The sequence below is a fragment of the Lolium rigidum genome, chromosome 7, assembly GCF_022539505.1.
Source record: "Lolium rigidum isolate FL_2022 chromosome 7, APGP_CSIRO_Lrig_0.1, whole genome shotgun sequence".
Taxonomy (NCBI): Eukaryota; Viridiplantae; Streptophyta; class Magnoliopsida; order Poales; family Poaceae; genus Lolium; species Lolium rigidum.
In genome coordinates, this window is record NC_061514.1 from 52859823 (window position 1) to 52870493 (window position 10671).

Consider the following 10671-nt stretch of genomic DNA (forward strand, 5'->3'; position numbering starts at 1 on the left):
GACCAGGCCCCACCCTCCAGCCTGGGTCTGGCCTCTCCCACTCGTGAGAGCAAGAAGAGGCACAATTACAAACGGCCTTCCTTTCTTCCTCCCCTTCTCCGGTGGTCCCCAGTGCGCGTCCTCGCCGCCTCTCCACTTGTTTCGCGCCGCTCGCTCGCTTATAAGTAGCCGCCTATCTCGGCGGCCTCGACCTCGAGATGCCAACCCTCGCCGCGTGTTCCGCACAGACCCGGCACCGCAGCCGCCGCCGTTGGGCACGTTCCGCTCCCGCGCCGAGGGAGGAGGCCGGCCCAGCATTGCCGTTCGGCGCCACTGCGCGCGACTACCGCGCCTCCAGCGTTTCTACCCACCGCCGCGCGTTCATCGGTACGGTCCCCGCTCCTCCCGTCTGCCTCTGCCTGCGTTTAGGTTCCGTTTCTAGATCATCCGCTTTTATCTAGTTGCTCGCCAGTAGTGTAGTTTGTAACTAGGTGCTCTCTGGAGCTTGTGTTGTTTTTCTTCGTTCTGTGGTGTTCGAACTTCGTAAGGGCTAAAATTCTCCCAGTACTCGGTGTTTTTGTGTGTTGCTTTTATATAAATAAAAGCAGGGCTTCTGCCTTTTCTCCAAAAAAGATCCGCGAGTGGGCTACTTCCGTGCGGTTCGTCCGCCGTCGGACGACGCGCGCTTGTGGTTGGTTCGGCCGGATTTATTTTGACGTTTTTGCAAGGGTTTTAACCTTGGAGTTCTCCATATGCCAACCGTGGTTCGGTTTGCGCAAATATATTTTCTGCGCCTGTTGCTGTACACTGCCTCTTCCTGTTTCTGTATTCTTGCTGCAAGCAGCTCATCTTTTGTGCGCGCGTGTGCTTCCATGGCAGCGTTTGATCGCTTGGAGATACAGAACTTGAGTTGCGCTGTTCCGTGACTTGGAAGCCCAGCTGACGAGGAGCTGTTCTTCGTGTTGGGTATAATTGTTCCATTCGTTCACAAAGTCGCGCGTGGGTGTTGTCCCTGGAATTAGTACTACGGAGTAGTAAACTATCGTAGTGGCCAACTCCGAGTCCAAGTAAACACATTTTTCTTTACGACTGTCCACGATTTAAACCATCCGAATATATATGCCTCTTTTCTATAGAAAAAATCCTCGCCGTGATTACTGATTCTCTCAAGTTCCCCTTGGTCAGCTAGCTGATATGGATCTGCTGAGGTACCCTTTTAGGGGAGTCGTCAATGATGTCAAAGGAAGAGCATCTTGCTACAAGGACGACTGGGTTGCAGGGCTCCGAACTGGCTTCAGGTGAGTTTTTTTTTTAAAAAAAAAACGATCCGGATCTTCTGCAGTGTCTCATACTCTAATTTTTTTTCATATAAATCACATCGCCGTCTCGCTTTGGAATCTATTGTCAGGATATTGGCACCTACTATGTATATATTCTTTGCCTCCGCACTCCCTGTCATCGCCTTCGGAGAGCAGCTGAGCAACGAAACAAGTGAATGCTTCTCCTCTTAAACTGCACTTTGGCTTGAAATCCCATGTAATTTCTGACCAGAAAGAAATTGATGACTTGTTTCAGATGGTATTCTCAGCACAGTTGAGACACTGGCATCCACAGCGCTATGTGGTGTAATACATTCCATCCTCGGAGGGCAGCCGATGATGATCGTTGGGGTGGCTGAGCCTACAATTATCATGTATACATACCTCTACAACTTTGCCAAGAAGCAGCCAGATCTGGGAGAACGGCTATATTTGGCTTGGGCTGGATGGTAGGTAGTACTAAAATAGATTATGCCGAATCCTGCGATACCTTTGGTATTATAAACATAAACGCCCTCTGTGTTTGTGTTTGGTTGCTGTTGACAGGGTGTGCATTTGGACTGCTATCATGCTGTTTCTTTTGGCCACGTTCAATGCTTCCAATGTTATAAGCAGATTTACAAGGGTTGCAGGAGAACTTTTTGGCATGCTCATCACTGTTCTCTTCCTGCAAGAAGCTATCAAGGTACGCCATGTCTTGCAAATCCTAGCTATTTGTACCGTGCAGAAAATACATGACATGGATCCTATGCCCCTATCTATTGCAGGGAATTGTAAGTGAGTTCAGTATGCCTAAAGATGCTGCGATTGTTGACCACAGTTCACCGGCATACCAGTTCCAGTGGATATATGTCAATGGCCTACTTGGTGTTATCTTTTCAATTGGCTTGCTGTACACTGCATTGAAGACTAGGCCGGCAAGGTCATGGCTGTATGGCATAGGTTGGTCAAATGTTTTCTCTTGCTTCTCTTATCCTGTTGTCTGTGCAAACCGAACTTCATGTTACACCACACATCTCCAAATCAACGACAACCTTTCAATTGGCTAAGTGGTTAGGGTGGACTTTACATAGGATTGAGGCTGATTCAGGCCAGTCTTGAGCTTAGACTAGACCAGCCGTGGGCTCAGTTTGGGGTGCATCAGCTCGGATTAAATCTTTTTTGGGGTGTAATCATGGCGAGAATTTTCTATGGAAAAGAGGTATACTCCGTTATAATTTGACCATAGGGCTTGCGAGTTTTCCCCTTTTTTTTGTTTCTTTTTTCCTCTTTAAATCTTTTTTCTTGTTCTGTCATTGTTGTTGTTGTTGTTCCCTTTTCCGTGGGTAATAAAAGAATATGATTTTTGTTCTTTATATTTCTGTTTCTACTTATTTTGTGTTTTTCATAATACGTGAATATATTTTCCCACTTTACTATCTTTTGTGTTTCCTTCAAAAAATATAATTAAAAATTCATGAACATTGTTAAAAAATCAATGACCTATTTTAAAATCAATTTTGTGGCTTTTTGTGAACATTTTTTTTGTAGTTTTATGAATCGTGAAGCATCATATGTTTTTGAATATTTAAAAAATACTTGATTACTACAAATTAATGAACTTTCTTAAATTCAGAAACAACCTTCTAAATTTGCAAATATTTTTTAAATATGCTGTGAATTTTTTTGAATAGCAACTTTTCTTAGTAGCGTGAACATTTTATTCAACGCATGACTTTTATAGAACGGTGTTGCTACTTTTTTGTAGAAAGCATGGATTTTTTAATAGCTTGAACATTAAAATACATGAACATTTTTGTGAAGCAATATGGAAATGCTTTGTAAATAGTGTGGACTTTCAATAGCCTGAACATTTTACTTTACGTGAATCTTTTTTAGTAAAAAGGACATTTTTAAATATATGTTCAACATTTTCTTAAATATACTATTATAATTTTGTAAACACATGATGAACCTTTTTTGTAGAATACACCATAAAAAGTAATATGTCAAAAATTGTGTATAAGGTTATTTACATATCAAACAATTTTACATGCCAAACAATTCTTGTAAGGTCATTCACATGTCTAACAGTTATTTATAATAAATATTGTTTTGCACACATAATTTCTAAAGCATTTCTTACTATAAAGAAAAAAGAACATAAAATTCGGAAGAAAAAAAGGAAAGTGAACACGTGTGCTGCTCGCTGATCGCTAGGGAACGCTTGAATTCATTCGCGCGCTGGGCCAGGTCCATGTACACGAACGATGTTAGCGACACAGCTTCGGCTCGCTAGAAGCAATATATAGGGACTCCCCTTGAAATAATAGCATTGTAATTTTAATCAGCTTAGCCACGTGTTAATAGCCATGCACTCAGCCCTTTGAGTTGCCATTTCAGGATGGGTTAGAAGCTTCATTGCTGATTATGGAGTCCCGCTTATGGTAATTGTGTGGACAGCCTTTTCATACACACTTCCAAGTAATGTCCCCTCAGGAGTGCCTAGGAGGCTCTTCAGTCCACTTCCCTGGGAGTCAAGTTCTTTGAAACATTGGACCGTGGCAAAGGTATTAGGTCAAATATAAGTTTGTGGCATAAGGTATTATGATTCCAGATGTGCAAATAATATTTATCATCTTCCTAGTCTAATTTTACTTAGTAGACCTTGTATTGCAGTACATAATTCTAAATTTTTGTTCTGGTATTCACTTGCAGGATTTGTTTTCTGTCCCTCCAACATATATTTTTGCAGCTATTGTGCCTGCACTGATGGTTGCCGGACTTTATTTCTTTGATCATAGTGTAGCTTCACAATTGGCTCAGCAAAAGGAGTTTAATTTGAACAAGCCTTCTGCTTACCATTATGATATTTTGGTACTTGGGTTCATGGTATGTGGTGTCGTTTCTATGTTATTTTATCAGATATTTAGTTTATTTACAATGACTCTTCTTTCAATAGTATTTTCAGTGTTATTAAACCATTAATAATTAGCTATATGTAAGCACAAAGTTTGACAATCCATTTCTATTTCTCCCGTAGTATCGAAGAATGTGCATTACTGGGAAGGGGCAATAGGGGCCTGTATAGACGCCCCTCCTCATACATCCTTAGTCCTGACTGCCTTAACTTCAAAGTTTTGTAAAAAATCTTCAAATTCTATTTTGTAAACTGTGCAGGTCCTACTATGTGGTTTGATTGGCATTCCTCCATCAAATGGAGTGCTTCCTCAGTCCCCCATGCATACGAAAAGCCTTGCTATCCTCAGGGGACAGGTTAGTGAAATTCTAACTAATCTCTGTCTTATGGTACGATCGTCAGCTTTCTCTCATCTGTTATCTTTTCTTTCTGTCAATATAGTTGCTGCGTAAAAAGATGCTTCAAACTGCCAAAGAGAGCATGGTAAACCGTGCGAGCAGTTTGGAAATATATGGCAAGATGCAGGATGTTTTCATCCAAATGGACAGCAAGCAGAATGTGAGTCTTTCTGTCTTTGTTACTATACCATGCAATTTCCCCTTCATATGTTTTCCATATAACATTAATTTTGTAGATAATAATATTGCAGCAGTTGCCAGAACGACTTCTAGGTTAAAGTAATCTAGTTCCTTCTGCATTCCTCTTTTTTTTTCACAGAATGATGTGTGCCATGTTTCCATACATTAGTCTATTTTCAGTAATATTAGAACGTTGACATTATTATTATTATTATTGTGTAAACCATTATTAAGTAAATCTTATTATCACTAAAAGATATTTCCCGCAGGCTGATTCTGTTGACAAGGACTTGAAGAGCTTGAAGGACGCTGTGCTGCGTGAAGGTGATGAAGAAGGGAAATTGGCTGGAGAATTTGATCCCAGAAAACATATCGAAGCCCATTTGCCCGTTCGTGTGAATGAACAGAGACTAAGCAACCTTCTGCAATCGTTACTGGTTGGTGGCTGTGTTGGAGCTATGCCGGTTATCAAGATGATACCCACTTCGGTCCTCTGGGGTTACTTTGCCTATATGGCTATTGATAGCCTACCTGGGAACCAGTTTTGGGAAAGGATACAACTTCTGTTAATTGGAGCAAGCCGGCGCTACAGGTAATGTGTATTCTGCATCTGTTCATCTCATGTGAACAAATGAAATTTATGTGTGTTTCTTTTGGATTATGCCATATTTTTCACGATTCAGCTATGCACTAACCCCCGGTGTTGTAACTTTTCGCAGGGTGTTGGAAAGTCCACATGCATCTTTCGTGGAGTCAGTGCCTTCAAGAACAATATCTGTCTTTACGATCTTCCAGATTGTCTATCTCCTGATATGCTTCGGCACAACATGGATACCAATAGCAGGGATTCTCTTCCCGCTGCCTTTCTTCCTTATGATTCTGATAAGGCAGTACCTACTCCCAAAGTTTTTTGAGCCCAGTGACTTGCGGGAACTGGATGCAGCTGAGTACGAAGAACTTGAAGGGGTCCACCATGAACACACACTGATACAGGTTCAGCTCGCATTCTCCTCTAATTTATGTACTTGTTAGTACAGATTATATTTCACTCTACAATCCCCTGAGTAGTCTGTCATCCTTTGTTAATATGAAACTTGTGTTTCCTCACGCAGGAGGAAGATGGCTCTGTTTCAGGAAGCTGTGACAGCAGAAACGACGCCGAGATATTGGATGAGCTCACAACAAACCGTGGAGAGCTGAAGCATAGAGCTGCAGGCCATCGTGAAGAAAGGCACCTTCAGGTAAAAAACTGGACAAGGATAGCATTACAACTGCAACCAGTGTACATGGGGAGCGTACATGATATGTTTTGATGCCCTTAATTTCACGATCTGACTTTTTTTGCTGGCTTCATATAGGTGTCAACTGGTCGAATTTTTGAGCTATTTTTCTTTTCTTTTTTTGACAAAGGACAAATACCGTGTGCTGGTTCCTGTTGTGCCCATTCTGGGCAGATTTCACAGGCACACATTCACAATGTTCCCTAGTGATTTGATCACATTTCATACCTTGTTTTCTATTCTGGGATCGAAAGAGAGGGTTTGGATGCCATGTATTTGAATTTGACAGTTTTAATCCCACCTTGCAGGCCCATTCAAATGCTGTTCAACCAAGTGTGTGAAGATATAACAATGTCGTGATAATAGAGGCGTTCTGCCTGCTTGTTCGCTCAGAAGTGTAGAGTAGATCCTCAAGCAGCAGTTCAGCAATACACCATTGTTAAGTAATATACTAATATGCATGGTATTGTAGCTAGAGCTGAAACCATATATAAGCCATCATTGGGTCAAGTACGAAGTAAGATCAGGCAATTAGCAGGGAGAGCCAATTTAAGTAAGTTTTGGATATGGAAGAACTTGCCAGAATGTTATTGTGTGGCATGTTAGGCATTGCCGCAGCACTATTGCTCTGCGATTTATGTACTGCTTGTTCTGGTCGGCTGTAAAATGTTCCAATTTGCACCAGAAGAAACAAATATATTTTAGCTGCATTTTGGTACCTTTGTTCAAGTTCATTTAGCGTACTTACAGTTTGCGCCGTCTTCCAGTTCAGTTTGTGCATACAAGTTCATTACAATTCGCTTGGACTCGTATGAAATTGGCCAGGTACTAATTTGGTCACAGTTTGGTCAAGTCTCAGCTCCTCGGACACGGGTCGACAACTTTCAGTCATTTTTATGTAACTTCTCTGTTGTACATCACTCACCTTGAAAGTGTACTGCAGCACTGGGTCGGCCTCTTCACCTAATTTTCAAGGGCTATGGTTTACTCTCCTTCGATCAATTTTGGCACCCAAACACCAAGCAGAGTTAAACACGTTCAACTTATCTACACGGAAGAACATCTGACCAGATCAGCAAATAAAAAAGAGAGTAAATTCCACTTTTTACCCTCTTGTTTGAGTATTGTGACACATATTACCCCATTTAACATTCTTTCATCCGTATTACCCCATTTAGTGAATTTGTTTCCAGTTTTTACCCCTTATAAAAATTGGAGAGCAATGCTAGGTGGGACTGACGTACAAATGGTGTGCGACGTTGCTTTTCTTCTCCTGGCGTTTTCTCCATTCCGGAATTGGTCTGATAGCTGATGTTTCCCGTTTCTACTCACATGCATCAGGTGCACATAAGTATTTCTTCAACGGAGCAATCGATATTCGATGACAGTAGGTACGACTCGTCGAGGTGATCGCTAGCTATTTCATAGTATAGGAGGCATCGATCACATCGTACTAACTTGAGTGGCGCGTTTGACCGATGGAAGCCACATGTATAAAGTTGCTGGCTCAATTGAAATCTGATAGCTAGTATGCAACACACGAGAGACGATCGGAATTGATTGACTACACACGTGTAACATGAGTACTTCTTATTTTGTGTTTCTTGCTATGTATCAAAATTATGATGTGACACATGATATAACATACGGAAAAGCAGAGGCATAATACTATTTGATGGAATCTAGGTCAACTCAAATATATGCAAACTGACACATGCACACATAGTTGATGTCGTGATTATTTGCCACAACATTAAGGTTATGAACATATTGTTGGGTTCAAATTTTTCTAGGTGCAGGAACAAACTCAAGGAAATGTGCCAATTGGAACGCACATTTGCAAAATCTTAGGGAGGGTAAAATATGGTAAAGGTTTCGTTAAATGAGGTAAGACGGATGAAAAAAATATTAAATGGGGTAATTAGTGTCAAAAATATTAAACTTGGGGGGTAAAAATTGGAATTTACTCTAAAAAAGAATGGAAAATATGCATGACAGTATGTACACAGCCTAAACATTGTCCTAAGTCCTAGAAAAAGACACTTACAGACACTTTGTTACGGACAAGGAAAATTTCAAACATATTTGACTATTCTTGGCAACTTTTGTGTATGACAACTAAAATATTGAATTTTCCTAGCAGGTACAATTAAGTTCACCCGGCCTGTAATCATTGCAACACTCTAGCAATTCTCTCCCTAACAAGTACTATCTAGAACCTAGGTGTGATCCAAATTGGGGCTGGTAAAGGTAGATAAGGATGGGTGCAAGCCCACACATCATCAAGCTTCTCCATACTCCTCTTCTTGATGTTCCAGACAACACGATCGTTCCGTACCTTCTCGTCGTGCTCCTCCAAGTCGTCCGTGAGGTATGCACAATTTGGTTCGAACCCCAAGAAGTCTTTAGTGGGAACGCAGATTGAGGCGTTGAACCCAAGGAAGAGCGCGTGGTCTCCAATGTCCCTTAGCTCGACCAACTTTTTCTTCTTGATGTTAACCTTGAAGACCACGAGCTCAGTTGTATTGACCTCGTCGTTAACGTTGTCAACTAGCAGCGGCACTTCTATGTCTTGATCATTCGTCATAGTTTCGGTGTGCTCTTTGGTGTTGTCTTTGGCAACAAAATCTATCCGACCCTTGAACGTATCCTTCACAGCGTCTTGGTAACTTTTCCAACTCCTCCACACCTGTAGGAGTTCACCTGATGGCGTGAGGGCAAGGTACATGCTAATGGAGGTATATTGTTGAACGGGACGCAAGATCCTGGTCAGTGACGGCTTAGGCCCATTGAGATCCAATGTAAATACGGAACCATCGCCAATTAGGATGTAGAACAAGCCATCACGCTCGTTGTAAAGAATGTCGCAAACGGAGTGCTTAACGTCGGGGAGAAATGTCCACCCCTTGTCACCTGGCCTGGCGTATGAGAGCCTCCACTCTGGCATATGCACGATCAGGACAGTGCACGCCGTCACCTCGGCAGCAGTAGAGATAGCAACCCGGCAATACTCCGCGAGACGTGCCCAGGTGAAGTCCAAGGGACCCCAGACGTGCTTGCCTTCATCGTCCCACCAGTTCGCATCGCAATTGCGGCCCGGATTGATCGTTTGGACCCGCGGGAGCGCGGCCTGGACCCCTGTCATGGGGTTAAAGATGTACGGATTGCCAACCTCATCGGCGGCGAACACCCAGCCGTTGCACGAGAAGACGAAGCCCCTCTTGTCGTGCGGGGGCCCTGGGAAAGGGACGCGGAAGGTAGCGCCAGAGGAGGGGCAGTAGAGAGCGGCGTCGTTGGACCCATACTTTTCGCACGCGTACAACAGGCAGGGCGCTTGCTTCAGTTCGCGGATGCGGAAGGTGTTGCAGGCGTCGCGCCAGGACGTGCAGACGGCGCCAGATCGGGCGAGGCTATGGATATCCAGCGCTGCCATGACGATGAGCAGGAGGTCCTCCGGAAGGTCAGCCCAATCGGCAGCTGATGCGGCGGCGTCTTGAGCCATCATCAACCGCCGTCGCGCGTAGTTCCAGGTCGCCGTGAGAACTAGGCAGACGGCGATGCAGGACAAAACTGCTCCCATGGTTGCGTCTTGCACTCTTGCGGTGTTGATCGGTGGTTCGATCTGTTGCGAGACGGGGCACGTCGCATGTCATGTGTATATGATCAGGAGCATCGGACAACCACTCCGAGTCGGGCCCAGCCCCCAGCAAGCCTAGCGCGCACCGTGCTATCCTATGCTGAATCGGATAGATTAAGATACGCAAGTTTAATTTAGCATGACACGTTGATAAGTAATGAATCGTGACTCATGAGAATGGTAGGCCCAAAATACTTTCTCACATGTAAATATATACACAAGTTGTCTTCAATGATTACAAAATTAAGTTTAAAAGAACAATTAAATATATATCAAATCATAGACATTTTTTTCGATAAAGGGAATATATTAATATCAAGAAGATACCAATTACACCCAGTCTCTGCAACAACGCACCACCCTAATGGCACTACGGATGCACACAGTCAAAAAAAGGAAAAGAAAACTAAGAAACAAAAGTCCCGCTACAGTATCTCGGGCCTAACAACAGCAATATATCCACCACCATGACAACACCTGAATTACAGACTCTCCAAAAAACGATGCCTTCAAGAAGGGAACAGTGCTCAAACACCGTCGTCGCCCGATCAAAGATCTTAGGTTTTCACCCTGAAGACAGTCTCCGCTCTCAAAACAATGCCTCCACCAAGGTCACTGCCAGGCACAACCAGTTAAGGCCAGACCTTGGGATTTCACCCTGAAAGGTAGGACTCTGTGCTTCACCTGTGTTGCCGCCCCCACTTCCAAACCGCTGCTGTGAAGCCGGGACACCAAGGAAGCCCCTCAACAGCGCGGAGACTTGAACCTCCCTTAGCTAGTCCTCCCCTCCGGCCTTTAAGAAATTCTCTTCTTCCGACTTTCATCATGGATCCATAGTCACTTGATGTCAACACAGAAAAAGAGCTTCGCGCCGCTCCCTCCATAGCCAAACGGTCGGAATAAACGCATGGGTACGCACGACCGAATACCTCCGATCCAGCAAACTCCAGGCAAAGCGCTGTTACATTCGCCGGCGGAG

The 10671-nt window shown here is 43.5% G+C and overlaps 1 protein-coding gene across 1 annotated transcript; it reads left to right on the forward strand.

Moving 5' to 3' along the window:
• The first annotated feature begins 282 nt into the window (after window positions 1–282).
• LOC124673990 (boron transporter 4-like) lies at window positions 283–6769 on the forward strand. The gene is made up of 14 exons (XM_047210032.1): window positions 283–366; window positions 1165–1277; window positions 1388–1470; window positions 1555–1747; window positions 1845–1983; window positions 2066–2240; window positions 3681–3847; window positions 3996–4169; window positions 4458–4553; window positions 4639–4755; window positions 5045–5367; window positions 5495–5768; window positions 5888–6016; window positions 6364–6769. Exons 2-14 carry the CDS (start codon window positions 1174–1176, stop codon window positions 6394–6396), a joined length of 2007 nt encoding a protein of 668 aa, XP_047065988.1. The 5' UTR covers window positions 283–366; window positions 1165–1173; the 3' UTR covers window positions 6397–6769.
• Window positions 6770–10671: the final 3902 nt, after the last annotated feature.